The sequence below is a fragment of the Hippopotamus amphibius genome, chromosome 1 (assembly GCF_030028045.1).
Source record: "Hippopotamus amphibius kiboko isolate mHipAmp2 chromosome 1, mHipAmp2.hap2, whole genome shotgun sequence".
NCBI lineage: Eukaryota > Metazoa > Chordata > Mammalia > Artiodactyla > Hippopotamidae > Hippopotamus > Hippopotamus amphibius.
In genome coordinates, this window is record NC_080186.1 from 54,859,713 (window position 1) to 54,883,061 (window position 23,349).

General features: G+C 35.6%; 1 protein-coding gene across 1 annotated transcript in view; it reads left to right on the top strand.

The window, feature by feature from the left end:
- Positions 1-23,349, top strand: part of HFM1 (helicase for meiosis 1) — a 121,691-nt gene that overhangs the window by 69,261 nt on the left and 29,081 nt on the right. Inside the window, exons 23-29 of the mRNA XM_057746760.1 lie at positions 13,956-14,053; positions 14,137-14,265; positions 19,858-19,943; positions 20,174-20,257; positions 20,379-20,536; positions 22,038-22,141; positions 22,607-22,741. Of these exons, the coding sequence (XP_057602743.1) occupies positions 13,956-14,053; positions 14,137-14,265; positions 19,858-19,943; positions 20,174-20,257; positions 20,379-20,536; positions 22,038-22,141; positions 22,607-22,741 (794 nt within the window). The remainder of the gene's footprint in view (positions 1-13,955; positions 14,054-14,136; positions 14,266-19,857; positions 19,944-20,173; positions 20,258-20,378; positions 20,537-22,037; positions 22,142-22,606; positions 22,742-23,349) is intronic.

Below are 23,349 nucleotides of genomic sequence, written 5' to 3' on the forward strand. Positions count from 1 at the left end.
CTGTTCATAGAATTCTTTTGAAAATAAGTTCATTTACACTTATAATTACAATAGTCCCCCCTTATCCATAGTTTCACTTTCCACAGTTTCAGTTACCCATGGTCAATTGTGGTCCGAAAATATTAAATGGAAAATTCCAAAAATAAACAATTCATAAGTTTAAAATTGTGTGCTATTCTGAGTAGCAATTCATAAGTTTAAAATCTCACACTGTCCTGCTCTGTCCCACTTGGGACATGAATCATCCCTTTGTCCAGTGTATCCCGCCTGTTCTTCATAGCCATCTCAGTTATCACATGACAGTTGCCATATTGCAATGCTTATGTTCAAGTAACCCTTATTTTGCTTAATAATGGCCCTGTGGAATTAAAGAAGTCTCGGCTAAAATTGGAATCAGGACAGACCTGCAGGGGAAGCTCTCATGGTCTGCCATGCATCATCGATTGCTCCAAGCAGAAAGAGGTGTACACCTACTACCTGTCTGATAGGAAAATCCCTACTTTCCTATCCAGCAGGAAAAAGAATAGTTCTCTCTGCCCATGACAGCCCAGCCAGTCAGAGACTGTAGCAGCCCAACCAATGAGAAGCTTCCATTCTTTGTACTCCCAGCTTCCTCCAATGGACTCTGGTTTTCACAGTCCCTCCTATCTTCCCCCTTTTCCCTGTAAAAGCCAGTTCCTTGTTCTCTGGATTTGCCTATTATGTGCCATAGATTGGATATCCTGAATTGCAGTTCTTTTGGCTATTCCTATTCGAATAAACTTGCTTTTGCTGGTAAAATAACTAGCTACTGTATCATTAAAGTTAACAGCCCCAAAGCACAAGAGTAGTGTTGCTGGCAATTCAGATATGCCAAAGAGAAGCTGTCAAGTCCTTCCTTTAAGTGAAAAGGCGAAAATTCTAAATTTAATAAGGAGAGGTTGCTAAGTGGGTTAATAAGAGGTTAATAAGCTGAAATTGTGAAGAAGGAAAAAGAAATTTCATGCCAGTTTTGCTGTTGCACCTCAAACTGCAAAAGTTACAGCCACAGTGCATGATAAGTGTTTAGTTAAGATGGAAAAGACATTATATTTATACAATAACATATTTTGAGAGAGAGAGAGAGAGAAAGACCACTCACACGACTTTTGTTAACGCTGTATAATTGTTCTATTATATTATTAGTTACTGTTAACTTTTAGTGTGCCTAATTTATAAGTTCAACTTTATCCTGGGTATGTATGTATAGGAAAAAATAGTATATATAGGGTTTCATACTATTTTTGGTTTCAGACATCCACTGGGAAGTCTTGGAATGTATCCCCTGAGGATACTGTGTTTGGACTTAATCTTATTGTGTTTTCTAATTTGTATGATTATTGCTTGTTTATTTCTTTTTTCCTCACTTATTTCTTTTGCCTTTTCTACCTCTTTTTAGATATGTCTTTTCCTTTGGTTTTGTTCTTCTAGCTAGCTCTTCTTTTAAAATTTTGCTTTGCAAATGTAGATTTATATTTTTTTAACCAATGTCTATAGAAAATGAACATTTAAAAACTTCCCCATATAAGATAAAACTTTTATCACATTTTCAATTCCCTCCTGCCTCTTGCTCTTTCCCATGTGCAGATCATCTAGGATTTTAGTTCCAGATTGTTAAATTTAAAATATTTTACTGTGCATTAAAAATTGTAGACTTAATTTCTTTTTTTGCTGATTTCTTTGCTTACTTTCTGCTTTTTAAATTTTCTGTCTTCCTTTTCCTTAGATATGTAATTTGTCTTTTTGGATAATTCTCAAATAATTTTCTGAGTCCTTGTAAGCCTGAATGTATTTTGCCCTCTCATTTGAATAAGTTTGGCTAAATCATTCTTCAGACGTTTATACTGTTCTTCTTGCATCCATTCTTGGTGATCTAATCTGTTTTCAGTTCTTTATTAATGACTTTTTTCTTTACCTGGTTTAGGAAATTCACCATGAAAGTCTGGGCGTGTCTTTATTCTATATTTTGTACAGCATTCTTGGACCCTCTTAATATATAGAGTTGTATCCTTCTTCAGCTCTGAGAAATTTTCTTCTGTAATTTAATTACTTCTCTATTCTTTCTGTTTACTCTTTCTGAAACTCTTACTGGATGAATGTTGGAATTTCTGACTGTCTCCTCCACATACTATACTTTCTCTTTCATATTTTTTATGTTTGTGCTTGGCTTTTAGGTGAATGCCTTAGTTCAGTTATCCTTCTCACTAATTTGCTCTTCAGCTTTATCCACTGAGTTTTTTCAGTGATAATTTTTTTTCAATAAGGCATATCAGGAATTTATTAAAATCTTCAGAGAATCCTAGGTGAAATTTTAAAGCATTGAAATTTTAAAATTTTCCAAAAAAATTTCAATAAAATTTTTTTTTTACTGTATCTCCTCTTGGCTTTCTAAAATATACATGTATTTCTAATATCTTGGAAAAAATATTAATTATATAAACCAGTTATACTTATTTTGAAACTCCTCTTCTGCGCACTTAACTCTGTTTCCTCAGTTTACTTCATTTATTAATATTGTGTGTCTTTTTAAATTTTTTTCTCAAAATTAGGCAGTTCTTCATTGTTTGCTTTTGGATTTGTAAGTATCTTTTTGCCTACCTGTTCTGTTACTTACTATCTGTAATGATTGTGGAGAAGTAGTTAGATTGGCTGCCAAAAAAGTGTGGAAATACCTTGTAATTTAAGAGTAAAGTCTTTCTGCCTCTGTTGGGGTTTTGGTTCTTGCCTGGAGAACTGCCAGGCCTTTCTGGCCTCTGTGCATATACTCCCTGCTTTAGCCTCTCAATACATACCACGACTGCTTAATGTTTTCCACCAATGAGAGAGAGTGATGGGGTAGACTAAACTACCTGCTCAGAATACTACATTCCAATGAATTGCTCCAACAAATAACCCAGAACCCTCTCTCCTTCTTGATCTATTGATTCTTCTGCATGTACTATGGGTAATCTCCAGTTTTGTTTTTCTCATAGATTTGATCTTTTTCATAGATGTGATTTCTAAGATTCAACTTTCTGGCCCACCAATGGCATGCTTTCTTGCTTTCCTGTAGTTTTGTGGATGGATACTTACATACAAAAACACACCTACATAGTTGTCCATCATTTCATGGAATTTGAAGAGGAGTTACATATATAGAAGGCTCCATATGCCACCTTGATTTTTTTTCTCTCATTTGATTCTTTGGGCATTCTTATTCTCTGTTTAGGCAGAAAAAGATAGCTTCAGAATAACTTTTTCTCCTCTCAAGAGAGTTGTACAGCTTAATAGTACATCTTTAACTCGTCTTCACTTGAAGAATTTCTACTCTTTCTATACCTTCCTTTACTAAGTTGACTAGTATACAGAAGTCTTTTGGAAAGTTCTGGTATCATTTTTATTATTTTGCTAACTGTGGAAGCTGAAAGCAGATCGTAAATGGCTCAACCATTGATAATAATAATAATAATAATAATAATAATAATAATAATAATAACCATTTCTTGAATATTTGCTATGTTCCAGGCACTACATTAGATGCTTTACAGGCATACCTTGGAGATACTGTGGGTTCAGTTCCAGACCGCCACAATAACATGACTATCTCAATAAAGCAAGTCACACAATTTTTTGGTTTCCCAGTGCATATACAGGTTATTTTTACACTAGACTATATAGTCTAAGTATATAGTAATATGTCTAAAAACACAGTATACATACCTTAATTTAAAAATTCAAAGCAATTACAACAGTAACATCAAATTACAACATCAAATTAGATCATCAAATTAACAACAGTAACAAAATATGACACAGAGACATGAAGTAAGCAAATGCTGCTGGAAAAATGGTGCTGATAGACTTGCTTGATGCAGGGTTGCCGTAAACCTTCAATTTGCAAAAGCCCCACAGTATCTGCAAAGTACAATAAAGTGAAGTGCAGTAAAATGAGGTATACTTATACATACCTATAGCAAAAACTGCTAGCTCACTGTCCCAGTATTTATTCTTACCTTCACAGGAGAAAGATTACATTTACCAGGCAACTTTGTAGCTAAATGGGGCCCTATGACTAAGTCTGTCCAATTAGCCACATGTAGGCAGAAGTGTTATATGAGTCTTCCTAGAAGTCTTCTTAAAGGGAATGGAGTCAGGTGATAAACAAGACATCAATTATTGTCTCCCCTCACTTCCTCCAACATGTTGTGTGGAGTGAATGTGTAATGACTGGAAATCCAGCAGTCATCTTAGACTGTGAGATAGCCTGCGAATGGAAGCCATAACATGGCAGAATAGAAACACAGTAGGATCCTAGGTCTCTGGTGCCTCATTGGACCACCATACCAAGCCCTAGACTGCCTAACAAGAGTTCTTTTACGTAAGAGAATAAACCATTTGTATTTAAGCCTGTATAATCTGGTTATGGTTGAACCTAATTCAAAATGAATCGATATTTTATTTAATTTAATCCTTACAATAACACTAATTTAGTCATTACTTAACTACCATGCAAGTATGACCCCATTAGTTGAGATGGCAGAGGTGCCATCTGACCCGAGGTTGTGAGACTTCTGTTTCTACTGAGGACAAGCTCAGGCTGGCCTTATCTAGTGGAGAGAGACAGACAGCCCTGCCAAGTTTCTGTACCTACTGGAATAAATCCCTGTTCTCTCTTCCATTCCTATTTTATTATCATTACTGAGTTCAAGCTCATACTGCTTGCCGCATGACAGGCTAGTAAAATGAGAGACAGGTTTTGGGGCAAGGAAAAGCAACTTATTTGGAAAGCCAGCAGACCAAGAAGATGGTGGACTCATGTCCCAAAGAACCATCTTACTGAGTTAGAATTCAGGCTTCTTTTATACTAAATGGGGAGAGGGTATGACTGGTTGTTGTTGCAGACTTCTTGGTGCCAGAATCCTTTGTTCTTGCAGCTGTCCACGTAGGTCTGGTCCCAGTGTTCCTGTAAACCTCCAACACAACAATCAACAATCATTATTTTCTGTTCTGCAACTTTTTTTAAAAATAAATTTATTTATTTATTTATTTATTTATTGGCTGCATTGAGTCTTCAATGCTGCCTACCGGCTTTCTCTAGTTGCAGTGAGCGGGCTTCTCATTGTGGTGGCTTCTCTTGTGGAGCACGGGCTCTAGGCGCGCAGGCTTCAGTAATCTGTGGTACATGGGCTCAGTAGTTGTGGCTCGCAGGCTCTAGAGCACAGGCTTAGTAGTTGTGGTGCATGGGCTTAGTTGCTCCACAGCATGTGGGATCTTCCCAGCCCAGGGCTCAAACCTGTGTCCTCTGTGTTGGCAGGTAGATTCTTAATCATTAGGCCACCAGGGAAGCCCTATTCTGCAACTTTTTATCTCTGTGTGAATGTAAACATATTATACCTTTAAAGATCAAGCCTTGGAGGCATAGCATTGAGAAAGGGCTATTATGTATGTTTGAGGCCATAAATAACATTTTTGCAAAGGTGCAGAGCCAGCATGACTAAGTACAGGCAACAGAACACAAAGGTTAGAGATAAAGAAATAGAGCCAATATGGAGTCAGGTTTGTTCTTCTCTGTTACATACTGCTTCTTGTGATAAAATTTCTGACAGGGAAGTATGATGTTGAAAAGTGTCGTATTTATTAGTAGACATGTTGATGTTAAACATAAATACTACTTCAAAAGTCTTATTTTTACTCTATAATTTTGTATATACTCTGCATTTGTGCATCCCAGGATGGTTTCACAAGGAGTTTTATTTATCCAGCACTTGAAAGCACCCCGTCCACATTTCCCATCAGTTCCTTCTTTGTTAATAAACCATGTAACTTTATAACGATTTCTTTCTTTTTTTTAGTTTCCAACTTTCTTTAATGCTAGTCTTAATGCTAATAGGTTGTGAGCTATGTGTTTTTTTAATTGAATGAAAGATTCTTTAAATTCTGTAGTGCTTTACAATTTTCAGAAGTTTCACACATGATTTCGTATAATCCTATAATAATCCTATATTTTCCCCTACCCTTATATTGCCCCTCCCCCCTTTCCTCTCCCCACTGGTAACCACTACTTCTCTATATTTGTGAGTCTGCTTCTTTTTTTTTTTGCTTTATTTGTTAGTTGTAGTTTTTAGATTACACATATAAGTGATATCATATAGTACTTGTCTTTGTCTGTCTGACTTATTTCACTTAGCATAATGCCCTCCAAGTCCATCTATGTTGCCGCAAATGGCAAAATTTCATTCTTTTTTTATGGCTGAGTAGTATCCCATTATATATATGTAATATATATTACTATATATATATATCTCGATCACATCTTTTTTATCCAGTCATTTGTTGATGGACACTTAGGTTGCTTCCATACTTTGGTGATTGTAAATAGTGTTGCTATGAACATTGGGGTATAACCATTTCTAAATAGATGATATAAAATAATTTTCAGAAGCATATATTATAGCCCAAAGAAGTAATTAGTCTGTAGTTTCAGCTATATATACCCATTCTGAGAAGTTAGTTGCTTCTTTCTTTCTTTTTTTTTTTTGGACTCTTTATTGGAATATATTTGCTTTACACTCTTGTACCAGTTTTTGAGGTACACCAAAGTGAATCAGCTGTATTTATACTTATATCCCCTCCCTTCCGCGACTCCCTCCCCGCCTCCCTGTCCTGACCCTCTAAGGCATCTCCCATCATCAAGTTGATCTCCTTTTGTTATACAGCAACTTCCCACTAGCTATCTGTTTTACAGTTGGTACTGTATATATGTCTGTGCTACTCTCTTACTTCGTCCCAGCTTCCCCTTCGCCCCTCACCCCAGCCTCATGTCCTCAGTCCATTCTCTATTTGTGTATCTCCACTCTTGCCTGTCACTGGGTTCATCAATACCATTTCTTAAGATTCCATATATATGTGTTAGCATACAGTATTTGTTTTTCTCTTTCTGGCTTACTTCACTCTGTATGACAGACTCTAGGTCTATCCACCTCATGACGTGTAGTTCAATTTCATTCCTTTTTATGGCTGAGTAATATTCCATCGTATGTATGTGCCACATCTTCTTTATCCGTTCATCTGTTGATGGGCATTTCAGTTGTTTCCATGTCCTGGCTATTGTAAATAGTGCTGCAGTGAACATTATGGTACATGTTTCTCTTTGGATTATGGTTTTCTCTGGGTATATGCCCAGTAGTGGGATTACTGGGTCATACGGTAGTTCTATTTTTAGTTTTTTAAGGAACCTCCAAACTGTTTTCCATAGTGGTTGTACCAACTTACATTCCCACCAACAGAGCAGGAGAGTTCCCTTTTTTCCACACCCTCTCAAACATTCATTGTCTCTAGATTTTTTGAGGATGGCCATTCTGACCGGTGTGAGGTGATACCTCATTGTGGCTTTGACTTGCATTTCTCTAATGATTAGTGATGTTGAGCATCTTTTCATGTGTTTGTTGGCCATCTGCACGTCTTCTTTGGAGAAATGTCTATTTAGGTCTTCCGCCCATTTGTGGATTGGGGTATTTGCTTTTTTGGTATTAAGCTGCATGAGCTGCTTGTATATTTGGAGATTGATCCTTTGTCCATTGCTTCGTTGGCAAGTATTTTCTCCCATTCTGAGGGTTGTCTTCTTGTCTTGTTTATGGTTTCTTTCACTGTGCAAAAGTTTTTAAGTTTCATTAGGTCCCGTTTGTTTATTATTGACTTTATTTCCATTATTCTAGGAGGTGGGTCAGAAAGGTTCTTGCTTTGATGTATGTCATAGAGTGTTCTGCCTATGTTTTCCTCTAAGAGTTTTATAGTGTGTGGCCTTACATTTAGGTCTTTAATCCATTTTGAGTTTATTTCTGTCTGTGGTGTTAGGAAGTGTTCTACTCTCATTCTTTTACATGTAGCTGTCCAATTTTCCCAGCACCACTTATTGAAGAGGCTGTCTTTTTTCCATTGTATTTTCTTACCTCCTTTGTCAAAGATAAGCTGCCCGTATGTGCTTGGATTTATCTCTGAGTTCTCTCTTCTGTTCCATGGATCTTCCTTTCTATTTTTGTGCCAGTACCATACTGTCTTGATCACTGTGGCCTTATAGTATAGTTTGAAGTGAGGAAGCCTAATTCCACCAACTCCGTCTTTCCTTCTCAAGATTGCTTTGGCTGTTTGGGGTCTTTTGTGTTTCCATACAAATCGTAAGATTTCTTGTTCTAGTTCTGTGAAAAATGCCATTGGTAGTTTGATAGGGATTGCACTGAATCTATAAATTGCTTTGGGTAAGATAGTCATTTTCACAATATTGATTCTTCCAATCCAAGAACGTGATATGTCCCTCCATCTGTTTGTATCATCTTTGATTTCTTTCATCAGTGTCTTATAGTTTTCTGTGTACAGGTCTTTTGCCTCCTTAGGCAGATTTATTCCTAGGTATTTTATTCTTTTTGTTGCAATGGTAAATGGAAGAGTTTCCTTAATTTCTGTTTCTGTTCTTTCATTGTTAGTGTATAGGAATGCAAGAGATTTCTGCACAATAATTTTGTATCCTGCTACTTTACTAAATTCATTGATTAGTGCTAGAAGTTTTCTGGTAGAGTCTTTAGGGTTTTCTATGTATAATATCATGTCATCTGCGAAGAGTGACAGTGTTACTTCTTCTTTTCCAATTTGGATTCCTTTTATTTCATTTTCTTCTCTGATTGCTGTGGCTAAAACTTCCAGAATTATGTTGAATAATAATGGTGAGAGTGGACACTCTTGTCTTTTTCCTATTCTTAGAGGGAATGCTTTCAGTTTTTCACCATTTAGGATGACGTTGGCTGTTGGTTTGTCATATATGGCTTTCATTATGTTGAGGTAATTTCCTTCTGTGCCCATTTTCTGGAGAGCTTTTATCATAAATGGATGTTGAAATTTGTCAAAAGCTTTTTCTGTGTCTATGGAGATTATTATATGGTTTTTATCTTTCAGTTTGTTAATATGGTGTATCACATTGATTGATTTGCATATATTGAAGAATCCTTGCATCCCAGGGATAAACCCCACTTGATCATGGTATATGATCTTTTTAATGTGCTGTTGGATTCTGTTAGCTAGTATTTTGTTGAGGATTTTTGCGTCTATATTCATCAGTGATATTGGCCTGTGATTTTCTTTTTTTGTGACATCTTTGCTTGGTTTTGGTATCAGGGTGATGGTGGCCTCGTAGAATGAGTTTGGGAGTATTCCTCCTTCTGCTATAATTTGGAAGAGTTTGAGAAGGGTAGGTGTTAGCTCTTCTCTAAATGTTTGATAGAATTCGCCTCTGAATCCATCTGGCCCTGGGCTTTTGTTTGTTCGGAGATTTTTAATCACTGCCTCAATTTCTGTACTTGTAATTGGTCTGTTCATAGTTTCTGTTTCTTCCTGGTTCAGTCTTGGAAGGTTGTATTTTTCTAAGAATGTATCCATTCCTTCCAGGTTATCCAATTTATTGGCATATAGTTGCTTGTAGTAGTCTCTCATGATCTTTTGTATTTCTGTGGTGTCCATTGTTACTTCTCCTTTTTCATTTTTAATTCTGTTGATTTGCATCTTCTCTTTTTTTCTTGATGAGTCTGGCTAATGGTTTATGAATTTTGTTAATCTTCTCAAAGAACCAGCTTTTAGTTTTATTAATTTTTGCTATTGCTTCCTTCCTTTCTTTTTCATTTATTTCTGCTCTGATCTTTATGATTTCTTTCCTTCTGCTCACTTTGGGGTTTCTTTGTTCTTCTTTCTCTAATTGTTTTAGGTGTAAGGTTAGATTGTTTATTTGATATTTTTCTTGTTTCTTGAGGTAGGACTGTATTGCTATAAACTTCCCTCTTAGAACTGCTTTTGCTGCGTCCCATAGGTTTTGGGTTGTTGTGTTTTCATTGCCATTTGTTTCTAGGTATTTTTTGATTTCCTCTTTGATTTCTGTAATGATTTCTTGGTTGTTTAATAGTGAATTGTTTAGCCTCCATGTGTTTGTATTTTTTGCAGTTTTTTTCCTGTAATTGATATCTAGTCTCATGGCGTTGTGGTCTGAGACGATGCTTGATATGATTTCCATTTTCTTGAATTTGCTGAGGTTTGATTTGTGACCCAAGATGTGATCTATCCTGGAAAATATTCTGTGTGCACTTGAGAAGAAAGTGTATTCTGTCATTTTTGGATGGAATGTCCTATAAATATCAATTAAGTCAAGATGGTCTAATGTGTCACTTAAAGCTTGTGTGTCTTTATTTTCTGTTTGGATGATCTGTCCATTGATGTGAGTGGGGTGTTAAAGTCTCCCACTATTATTGTGTTACTGTCGATGTCCCCTTTTATAGCTGTTAGCATTTGCCTTATGTATTGAGGTGCTCCTATATTGGGGGCATAGATATTTACCATTGTGATATGTTCTTCTTGAATGGATCCCTTGATCATTATGTCGTGTCCTTCCCTGTCTCTTGTAATAGTCTTTACTTTCAAGTCTAATGTGTCTGATATGAGTATTGCTACTCCAGCTTTCTTTTGGCTTCCATTTGCATGGAATATCTTTTTCCATCCCCTTACTTTCAGTCCATATGTGTCCCTTGGTCTGAAGTGGGTTTCTTGTAGACAGCATATATAAGGGTCTTGTTTTTGTATCCATTCAGCCAGTCTGTGTCTTTTGGTTGGAGCATTTAATCCATTTACATTTAAGGTGAATATTGACATGTATGTTGCTATTACTATTTTCTTAACTGGTTTGGATTTGTTTTAGTAGGTCTTTCCCTTCTCTTGTGTTTCCTGCTTAGAAAAGTCCCTTTAGCAATTGTTGTAAGGCTGGTTTGGTGGTGCTGAATTCTCTTAACTTGTGCTTGTCTGTAAAGGTTTTGATTTCTCCATCGAAGCGGGATGAAATTCTTGCTGGGTAGAGTATTCTTGGCTGTAGGTTTTTCTCTCTCAGGACTTTCAATATATCCTGCTACTCCCTTCTGGCCTGCAGAGTTTCTGCAGAAAGGTCAGCTGTTATCCTTATGGGTTTTCCCTTATATGTTATTTGTTGCTTTTCTCTTGCTGCTTTTAATATTTTTTCTTTGTGTTTAATTTTCATTAGTTTGATTAATATGTGCCTTGGTGTATTTCTCCTTGGGTTTTTTCTGTATGGGACTCTCTGTGCTTCTTGGACTTGATGAATTATTTCCTTTTCTGTGTTGGGGAAGTTTTCCACTCTAACCTCTTCAGATATTTTTTCAGACCCTTTCTTTTTTTCTTCTTCTTCTGGGATGCCTGTGACTCGAATGTTGGTATGCTTAATGTTGTCACCAAGGTCTCTGAGACGGTCTTCCATTCTTTTTATTATTTTTTCTTTTTAGTGCTCTGTGGCAATTATTTCCCCCATTCTATCTTCCAACTCACTTTCTCGTTCTTCTGTCTCAGTTATTCTGCTCTTTATACCATGTAGAGTATTTTTAATTTCGGTTATTTTATTATCTATTACTGTTTGTTTGCACTTTGGTTCTTCTGAGTCCTTATTAACTGTTTCTTGTATTTTCTCTATTTTGTTATCGAGATTTTGGATCATCTTTACTATCATTACTGTGAATTCTTTTTCAGGCAATTTTCCTATTTCCTCTTCATTTATTTGGTCTTGTGTATTTTTACCTTCCTTCATCTGTGACATATTTTTTTGTTGTCTCATTTTCCCCCGACTTTGGATGGGCGTGATTGTGTTCATGCTGTGTCTTGGTGTTAAGTTGAGAACCTCTGGGAGACCTCATGGTAAAGGATATTCCCTGGGAACTGGGTTTCCCTGTTAGTCCAATGTTTTGGACTCAGAGCTCCCACCTCAGGAGCGCAGGCCTGACACTGGGCTTGTGTATCAAGATCCCAGAAGCTGTGTGGAGCAGGTAAAATGAAAAAAAAATAAAGTTTAAAAAAATAAATAAAGGTAGGAGAACAGCAGAACAACAGCAAGCTAAAAAATACAATAGTAGGAAACTAACAGACGTGTTAGAAAAAATTTTACAAAAATGATGGAGCAACAACTGGAAGGTAAAACAACTGCAATATCCTAAGTGAGGAGGTGGGAAGAAAAAAAAAAAAGAAGAAAAAAGAAAAAAAAAGAGCCAGAAAAGGCTTTGGCTGTGGGGACAGGGCTTAGAGAAGGGCGGGGATTGGGGTGGGGGAAGTTAGGCAATGGGCAGAGCCTACCCTTAGAGAAGGCCCTGGGGGTGGTGGGAAATGGGGGGTAGGGCCAATGAGGTAGAGAGGCCCAGGAATGCCTCTGCTCCTGGGAGTAAAGGACCAGGTCAAGGTACCCAGCGGGCTCCCTGGGCCCAAGTTGGTGAGAGAGATGCTAGGCACCTCCCCTAGTCCTCCAGTCTCGGAGGGTCCCTCCCCCTTGAGTTCTCTTCTTTCCCACCCCCTCTTTCCTATTCCCCTAGAACCCTTACAGCTGCAGGGCACACTGAAAGGCAGGAGACCAGACTCTGACGCCCAACAGGCTTCCCAGGGCCAACTGGGCTAGGGTAACACCTGCTGCACTTCCCCAGATCTCCCAGTCTGGTAGGGTCCCTGTCTGCCTCTCTTCCTCTCCCCCGCCCCCCACTCTACTAGGTTCTAAGCAGCTGGAGGGGGCCCAGAGAATGAAGGACCAGGCCCGGGAGTCCAGTCGGCCTCCCTGGCCAAGAGGGCAGGTGAAAGGCCCTCCAGCCTCCCCCATCCCCCAATCTCAAAGCTCGCACCCGCTCCTGTCTGCCTCTCCACTTCCTCACCCCTCCTCCCTCCTTCCACACCCCCAGGACCCAGGCAGCCCAGAGGGGGCCTTGGAGGGTGTAGGACCCTGCTGGGGAGCCCAGCAGGCCCCCAAGCCAGGGAGCTCAGCAGGCCCCCTGGCCTCCTGGGCGGGAGAAACCCAGTCGCAGTTTCCCGGATCTCCCCAGCCCCCAGTGGTCCCTCCAGGCAGGAACCTCCCCCCTCCCCCAGCCACCCCCCAGGGGCACTGGTCCCATCAGGCTTCCCCTTCCCTGCCCCCTTGACTTCCCCCAGGTCCTGCCTGGTTGCTGCAGGGTTCCTGCTGTCTGTTTGGGCCTCAGGTCTCCGACTGGCCTCTGGTAACTGTTCTATTTTTGGGGAGACGCGATCTCCGTGTCTTCCCACGCTGCCATCTTGACTCCGCCTCGCTTCTTTCTATTTTCATATACTGTTTGCTAAAACTAAACCATGAGATACAGCTATTCTACTCTTTCTCTTTGTATACCTGTTTTTAGTCTTACAAGAGATCCCCCAGAGAGTAATACAAGTCTAATAATTTTAGTTGGAATCGTAAGGGGATTTGCATATCAAGGTCTGATTAGATAAGTAAACAGATGGAAGAGTTAGCAAAGACCTGGGATATAGTAGGCACAATAGATGATAACTCCTTTTCTCCCCTCTTTCCACCCATCAAATTTTGCAACCATGCAACTGGTTGTTTCTAATAATGAGCTAATAAGCTACCAACCTTCAAATGTTGAACAGAATCTTGAGCACCTGACAGTATGCTTTTTACTCAGTAGGCACTTAGTAAATACTTGTTGATTATATAAATTGTGTTGTTTTCTGTTACACCTATGTGTAGTAAAGCCCAAAGTCAGAGCTGCGTTGGAGAAGAATATAACAATTTTAGATGTGTTGAGATGAAAAAAACAGTCTAAGTGCAACTTCCCTGTGGTCATTTGAAATTTATCAATCTAGAAATAACAAAAATCTCGAGAAATGAGATTTTTGAGAGAAAACGAGGTTAAGTGAATAAAGAAGAGTGGAGAAATAAGAACTGACCTTTTAGAGGCTGGGAAGAGGAAGTCAACAATGACCTGCAATAATAATGATACAAAACACGGAGTCATGTAGTGTCACAGAAATCAAGGCAGAGAGGAACTTTAAGAAGAGATACTTTAGTCACTGATGTCAAATACTGTGAGATAGCAATTTTTAAAAAGAAATAATAAAATTTCTTTTTTCCTCAGTCTTATTCAGGCTCAGCTAGGATGCATTCCCATACAAGACTTTGCTTTGACACAAGATACCTCAAAGATTTTCAGAAATGGCTCACGAATTACAAGATGTATGTTATAGGATTAATGGATTTTCAAAATTTTTCCAGTAAAATAGTATAGTAGATTTAATATTGGAAACTTTTTTTTTTAGGGTTGTCAGATTTTGTGGCTATTCAAGAAAAATTTGCTATACTGTTGAACAGTTTGATTTTAGCTAAATGTTTTAGATGTAAACTTTGGGAAAACTCTCTGCACGTATCCAAACAGCTGGAAAAAATTGGTAGGTACTGAATACAGGTAGGCAGTGTGTCAGTGTCTGCAGTTTATTTTGTATTTTACTGTTAGAAAAATTGTTCTATGATGGTTATAGACCTTTAAGGAAAAATGTGCTTGTGGGCCTAAATAAGTTACTGTACGTCCCGTCTCTTGAAAATCTGGTTTTCATTTGCTTCTGCTTAAGGATTTCAGTTGAAATCAATTTGGAAACCTAATAAAAATTAATGCTCTTATTTTTAAATTTGTTTTCAATCAAGAGTGAAATTTTGTTTTAGTAATTAGATAGCTTTGTGTTCTCTCTTCTACTTTTATGACTCTTTTGTTTTGATCTCACTGACAAGGTACAGAGCTAGCAGTCCTGGTAATTCCTAATTCATTACAGAAAATTATGCTACTTATTTATATCTTAACTTTTTTTTTTCAATAACATTTCAATATTAGTACTGATTTTCTTAGAGATTCTGTAGACAAATTTATTTCCTATCTGTTGGGATCTAGCTCAGGATGTGAGCTGAAAAACTCTAGAGGGTGCCACTTACAAAGACTGGGATATGCCTAAAGCACTTTGGAGTTTTCCAGTTTGGTATCTTTGGCTTTGTGACCCTACTCCTTCTTAGATACCTAGAACTCCCAAAAGAGAGTTGTTATTTCATTGCTGACAGTCTTGTTAGCTTTACAATTTTATACGCATCTTGGAGACATTAAAAAATTAGGTAATGGGTCACTAAGGATTGTCTGATTATTCCTTAGAACAAAGATCTCCAGCTATTTTGTGAGGAAGTACTACTTTGTATTTCCTTGAAGTTTAAAATAGGTGGGGGAAATCAGTCAGAGGGCTGACCAGCCCTGGGAGCTGGGGTGAAGGTGGAGATTGGTTGGTGAAAGTAAGGTTGAAGTAGAAGAAAGATTCCTGATGAAAAGCTCACCTTCCTGTCAATGCATAAGTCCTGGCAAACCAAATGCCACACCCATCCCACAAAGATAAGAGTTCTGAATTGGGAAGGAGGTTACGTACAACATTTTGGAAATTGCAACTTACAGAAAAATTTGAAATTAGATAAAATGATTATTAATATTATAGCGCTAAAACACTTATATTAGAAAAGTAGAAAGGTCTCAAAACTGACTTTAGTTTCCATGTTACAAGATGAGAAAAAGAGCAAATGAAACCCGAAGTTGGCAGAAGAAAAAAAAATAAGTTTAAAAAAGCATAAATAAATTGAAAACAGAAAAATAATCAACAAAACAAAAAGGTGATTATTTTGAAATATAAATGAAATTGATAATGCTCTATTCAGACTGATCAAGAAATAAAGAGAAAAGACATAGATTTCTAATAACAAAACTGTGAGATCTAACTATAAATCTTATAGATGACAAAATGATAGAAAGGGAATGTTATAAACATTTTATGTCAATAAATTCCACAACTTTGATGAAATGGGAAAATTCCTTAAAAAAAAAAAAACCAACTGTCAGAATCCACTCAAGAAGAAATAGACAACATGAGTAGGCTTATATTTATTAAAGAAATTAAATTTGTAGTTCAAAACCTTACAAAGAAAATCGCAGGCATAGAAGGCTACACTGGTGAATTCTACTGAACATTTAAATAATAATAATATCAATTCTACACAAACTTTCAGAAAATTTAAAAGGGGTGTAATACTTCCAAACTCATTCTGTGAGGCCAGAATTGCCTTGTTATCAAAACCTGACAGACATTCAAGAAAAGGACAGACCAATATCCCTCAGTAATATAAATGCAATAATTCTTTATAAAATTTTAACAAATTGAACCCAGTGATACATAAAAGGGATAACATATCATGGCCAAATGTGGTTTACTGCAGCAATACAAGATTACTTTACCACTTGATGTCAGTCAAAGTAATTCATCATATTAACAAACTAAAAAAGACCACATGATCATCTCAATAATGCCAAAAATAATGACAAGATCCAAAATCCATTTCTAATAAAAATTCTCAACAAATTTAAAATAGAAGGAAATATCTCAAATTTATAAAGGATATCTATGAAAAACCTGCAGTTTAATGTCATATTTAATAGTGAAAGATTGAATGCTTTCCCTCTAAGATCAGGAACAAAATAAGGATGCTCACTGTAACTACTTCCAGTAAACATTGTACTAGAGGTTCTAATGAGTACAATAAGGCAAGAAAAAGAAGTAAAAAGCATACACATTGGAAAGGAAAGAAGTAAAAATGTTTTTATTCATACATGATCCCATGACCATCTATGTGGAAAATTCCATGGCATGTAGGAAAGGTTTAGCATGGTTGAAGGGTATAAGGTCAATATATAAAAATTAGTTTCATTTCTATATACTAGTAAGGAAAATCAGAAACTAAATTAGAAAAACTATGCTATGTTAGTTTGCTATTGCCATTGTAACAAATTACCACAAACTTTGTGGCATAAAACAACACAAATTTATTATCTTAAAATTCTGTAGATTAGAAATCTAATGTGGGTCTCACTGGGATAAAATTAAGGTTTGGCAAGGCTGTTTTCCTTTCTAGAAGCAGTAGGGGTGAATCCATTTTCCTGCCTTCAACTTCTAGAGAATACTTGATTCCTTGGTCATAGCTCTCTTCCTCTACCTTCAAAGTCAGCAGGTGATCTTGGATTTGGCAAAGAATTTCTTAGATACAGCACAAAAGCACAAACTATAAAAGAAAAAAATCAATAAAATGGATTTAATCAAAACTTAAAACTTTTGCTTTTCATATAAAATACTATTAAAGAAGGAGCTGGAAGAGAAAGCAAGCCACCAGACTGGGAGAAAATATTTGGAGGACTTGTACCTAGAATACATTAAAATTTCTTACAACTCAATGAGAAAGCAAGCCACTGAATAAAACAATGGGCAAAAGATTCAAACAGACACATCACTGAAGAAGATATGTCTATGGCAAATAAGCACCTGAGAAGATGTTCGACATCATTGGTCATTAGAGAAATACAAATTAAAATGACCATGTGATATCAGTACACACCCACTAAAATAATTAAAACTTGACACAGTCCTGGAGAGGATATGGTTAACTGGAACTCTCACTGTGGGGATGTAAAATGTTGCAACCACTTTGGAAAACCATTTGATTGTTTCTTTAAAAGTTCAACATAAACCTACCATATAACCCGGCCCTTTCATGCGTAGGTAGTCAAAAGAAATAAAAGCTTGTAGACACACAATTCTCATAACCAAGACATTTGAAAACAGTCTAAATATCCATGAACAGACAAATGGAAAATAAATTGTGGTATATCCTGTAGTATGGATATATATACTCAGCAATAAAAAGGTATGGAGTGTTCATACAAATAACAACATGGATGAATTTTACAATAATTATACGAAGTAGAAGAAGCCAGACTAAAAAGAAAACTAATTCCATTTAAAGAAAAGACTAGAAAATAGAATAGTGGTAGAAGCAGATCAGTGGTTACTTGGGAACAGTGTGGGGAGGGGATGGAATAGGTAGTAAAGAATTACAAAGGGGCAGAAGGAAACTTTCAGAGGCAGTAGTAATGTTTATTAGCTTGGTTGTGGTGATAGTTTCTCATATGCACACACACAGATAAACACACGAAGTCACATGTCAGGTATATTGTATGTCAGTTATACGTCAGTCAATAAAATTGTAAAAATAAATAAAAGTAAATCCAAAAGAAATTATATTCACTTACCAAATGAGCAAAAACTAAAAGTCCTGTCTGTAATGGAGATAGTATGAAGTTATGAACATTCTCATGCAGTGTTGGTTGGAGCTTAAGTCTCATGATATCTACCAATTAAAATGCACAGTCTCTTTAAAACAGCAATTTCACTTTAGAAATTAAATTTACAGAAATATTTCCACATGGATACAAATATAAACATTGTTTATAATGGCATAATCTTAAATTTCCATCAATAGCAGAATGATTAAAGTATGAATTATCCATAAAAATGATTATTAATAAAATTTTACTATATTAGAAGAAGCCAGTCTTTCTGACTTTCTAGAATATTGTCAGTCTGGGCATTTATTGCATTCTTTCCCTTCCAGATTGTTGAACACAAACCTGTTTTTCACGTATAGTACAGCTGAACAAAAAGAAACACTGCCCAGCAAAATTCATGTAATAGAAAAGTGAGAGAATCCAAACAAAAAAGCAAATCTAAGTTCTTATTGAGCATCAGGAAAAAAAATGAATACAAATTGATTTTCAACAATGTTTATAAACGATAATTTAAAAATCAGGAAAGGTTATAAGGGAAAATGGAAATGAACATTAAGGAATTAAGAATACTAGGAGTTGTGTCTAAAGAATGAGTAAGAGAAATTCCCAAGAATAATTAAGATATGAGTAAGGAAAGTAGTATCACACCCTCATCAGTAATATCTATGCCTTAAACAAGGTGGTACTACTTTGGAATTTTATACTTCTGTCAATATCTTCTACTTTGAGATTTGGTTAAACTCATTCATATGAGTGTAAGAATTAAAAATTATAATTTCTTAAAACATAAACAGAAAAGGTCCAAAGATGGAGGAGCACTTGATGTATTTAAGGAGCAAAATTAAAGCCGGTATGGCTGGAGAGTAGTCAGCAAGAAGGGAATGGTAGGAAATTAAATGGGAGAGGTAGGCTGTGTTCAAGTCATAGGTGAGGGAGTTGGGCCACAGTAAGGAAACTGCCACTTTATTCTAAATGCAATGGAAAGGCATTGGAAATTTTAGGCAGAAGAGTAAAATTATCTGAATTAGTACAGCAACATAGAGGGAACTCAGTTTCTAAGACAGAAATGCTCAGAGAACCATAGCTTCATGAAACAACATTCTCACCCCTGAATCAGGTTGCCATTTTTAAAAACATGAATATAACCATAGATATTTCTTGGTACTTGCTCTATGGATGACAAGGTAAAACTAAGGGTTGAGACATCATGTGGACCAAAGAATTCCTCTTTCTTTTGTAAAGCAAATGAGTATTTTATTTGTTTGAAAAAATAAGTATGAACAATCAACGTCACAGCCCAATTAATCCAATTGAGAACACTTTTTAAGAACTTTTACTGAGATACAATTGACATACAATAAACTGCATATATTTAAAGTGTACAATCTGATATTTTTTTTCTTATTAGTAATGTATGTATGGCAATCCCAATCTCCCAACTCATCCCACCCCAACTCCACTGCTTTCCCCTCCTTGGTGTCCATATGTTTGGAGAACATTTTTTAAAAACTTTAAAAATAAGTCATTAGGGATTTCTCTGGCAGTCCAGGCGTAAAGACTTTGCCTCCTAATGCAGGAGATGCGGGTTGCATCCTTGGTCAGGGAGCTAAGATTCCACACGTCTCGTGGCCAAAAAACCAAAACATAAAACAGAAGCAATATAGTAACAAATTAAATAAAGACTTTAAAAATGGTCAACATCAAAAAAAAAATCTTAAAAATAAAGTCATTAGTCTGGCTCTTTAAATTTTTCTTTTTTACTAATGTAGTTGTTAAATATTTAAGTATAGATTTAGTTTAAAATGGATTGTTTAAAAACTGCCATTTGATTCATTTTCCACAGGTATAACATTATCAAATGCTATGGTAAATGCAGGTTTGACTTCCTTTAAAAAAATAGAAGAAACAGATCCAAGGGAACTTGAACTGGTATTTAATATTTACTTATTCCTAATGTTACCTGAATTCTGTGTAAATTCTAAAGCCTAACTATTATATCTTTATTTCTACTAAAAAATGATTTTCCCTCTCAGTCATGCATATTTTTATCTTAAGATTTGTGGTAATAAGCATATTAAAACTGTTGACTCTAAAAAATATTTTACTAAAAGAGTTTTTAGTGTTGTAATAAGAACATAATGACATAAATATGTTTTTAGATTTTAAATAGACATCCCCCTTTTGGAACTCAAATAAAAGAAACAGTGATGTATCTACCAAAATATGAACTTGAAGTGGAACAGGTAAATATTTTCTATTTTCCATATATTTTGATTTTCAGGAATAAAGCTACCCATAGCTGACTTGGAGCTGAGTGAGTAGTAAGGTTATTTTTAACATTTTCATGTCTATCCTTTTTTAAAGATTGCAAGATATAGTGATACCATGGCAGAAATATTAGTGACTGTTATATTAAGAAACTTTGAACAGCTGCAAACTAAAAGAACAGCACCAGATTCTCACTATGTTACCTTAATCATAGGTGATGCAGATAATCAACTGGTTTTTAAGCACAAAATTATGTAAGTGTGAAATTTCTATTTGTTTTATTTCTAAGCATATACTATAAAAGGAAAATTCTGCTGAGGAAAAGTAATAAAATCATGGTGGGATCAATTAAATTACGTTTTCCTGATTCTATAATGGGATAGTTTGTTTATTAAAGAAGATGCTAATATTGAGCTTGTTGTTTTAGTTATTATATTTAGTACTTAAATGAACAAAGTGTAAAATCGGTCACCATGGTTTGAAACGAGTAATAGATGATCTTTAGGAGTAGTTCTAAAAATTCACTGTTGCTGAACTTTCTTATTTTGTTGCTTTTCTCCTATCATTCATGGCCTTACTACTCTTTGAGTGCAGTCTTACTCCTACTTACTTCAAAATATATCTTCTATTTCCAAATTAAAATTTAACAAGTTACTGTAGCCATTGTAGGATCCAGGCAACCAGATCCAATAGATAAAGGAGGTACCTTGCCTTGTATCTAGTTTTCTAGCATGTTATCTATAATTTTTACTTCAGCCTTTTTTCTAATACTATTACATACTGATATTTTCTCCCACGATGTTATAAGCAAAGTCTAAAGATAATAGTTGTAGCTACAGCTAATATTTTTTGAGCACTTAGTCGGTTCCAGGTATTGAATTGTTTAATCTTTGTATGAGATAGGTGCTATCTTTATATATACTTTGTAGAGGAGAAAATTAAGACCAAGAGAGTTTAATCAGTTTGTTCAAGGTTATATATAGGTAGTTTATAGCAAAAACCTAGATTTGAAGCCAAGCATTCTGACTCCAGAGCCAGTGCTCCTAAGCATATAACTGTACCTGTAAGTTCAGGATGGCAGTGATTCTGAAATGGGAATCTCCTAATTGTTGCCAGATTAATGGAATATGCCTTCCTAAAACATCCCATGCAAGGTTCCTAATGGGACTGCAGTGACTGATAAGGATATCTTTTCACTGATAATTACTATCCAGCAACTAGCTGTGATACACTTACAGAATGTATAATTATACAAATCTTTATTTTCTGTGACAACTAAATCTAGTGATAACCTTGACTGTAGGAGGCCAGAATAAGTTCAATCACAAAATTGGTTGCTGGTGATGTGATGTTATCAGATACAAACTATTTCATATCATTTAAAAAAATACTGTTGAAGTCCTCACAAATCCTTTTAACTTATATATAGCCATTGTAAAGTGGTAGTGATTTAAGGGCAAGGTCATAGATTATTGATAGCATCTATATATTCAAGTGGGCCTGAAATGATTCAATGCAACTTAGAACCAGCTGTTGGGTGAACATATAGTTAAGAAAATTATAGTAATGGTAGCTCCATTGACACTCCATTTCCCTATCCTCAGAACTTGGGGAAAGTAGTTTTCAGTAACTGATTTCATTTTACTACCAGATAGGACCTATCTTAGGATCAGTTAATCCTTGAATATTAATTTATTATTTCATTTCATTTAGTGTTCAAGATCACGATTTAAATGATGCATTACTCTTTTTCAGGGATTCTGTTTTGCTAAAAGCTGGAAATTGGACTAAAAAGATTGATGTGAGGAGAGCTCTTAAATCTGAAGATCTTAGCATAAATCTAATTAGTTCTGAATATGGTAAGTTCATTGAAGTAATGAAGACATGAATGTAAAAAATATGATAGCATTTAAAAATTATTTCCTTTATGTAAAACAGGAAAACAGCGTAAGTGATATTGTGTAGAAATAATTTATTTAAGTAAAATGAATAATTTTAAAGGAAGTTTCATGTATTTGGATATGTAAAAGATAGCATAGAGTAGGATAGCAAAATTAATATTTTATCTGTTCATTTACAGACATTTTATTTTTTAAAATAAGTTTCAATTATTGTAGGAACATTGATTTTTATTTTTATTAAAGATATATAAATTTTCATTTGTTATACTTTTTAAAGTTTTTTAAAAACATTTTTATAATTTCCTGGACTTGTTCTAGTTCTAGTTCACAAAGGTATAAAACATAAGTGGTATTAAAACAACTGAATGGCCTCATGTGTGGATTTATATAACAAGCATTTGTTTGCTTTTTTTCTTTTTCCAGTTGGACTTGATATACAGCAGAAGTTTACAGTCTTTTACTTAGGACGCAAGAGAATTGGAAATCAAATAATTATGCGAAAACAATCAGAAACAGAGATTTCCCATTCTAAACGTTCAGTAGCAGAGCCCAATAAAGGTAAATAGTTGTACTTATTCTTCTTTTGCATTAAAGCAAAGATATGGCTGGGGGTAGTATCATCAGCATAGTACTGCTTCATTCAGATTGTGGATACTCTGGAGTTAGATGTTTAGGCTTTCTAATAATTGCATTAATAATATATAGTAGGAATTCTTAGTTAATATTTGTCAAATTGGGGTGATTTTTGGAGCAAAAAATTATTTGACTAGTTTTTTATATACATTTTCCCTTTTTATACTCACTCATTCTTATGGCCATGTCAGGGGGAGAGCAAGTGATGTACAAGAATTAACGGGTTTGATGAGGCAAAGCAGTAGCAAACAAATTTTTTTAATTACGTGACATTCAAATAAGGACAAAAGTAGAAAGAAGTATATATTGAACCCTCATGTACTTATCACCCACCTTAAACAATTATCAACTCAGGGCTAATATAGTTTCATCTATACTACTGTTATTTCCCCTTGTATTTTTTTAAGAAAATCAGACATCATGTCATTTCCTCTGTAAATGTTTCAGTATATGTTTGTAAATGGTAAGGATTTAAGAAAAAAAATAACTGTGTTACTCTTACACATAAAAAGCTAATAGTGAGCTTCCTAGGT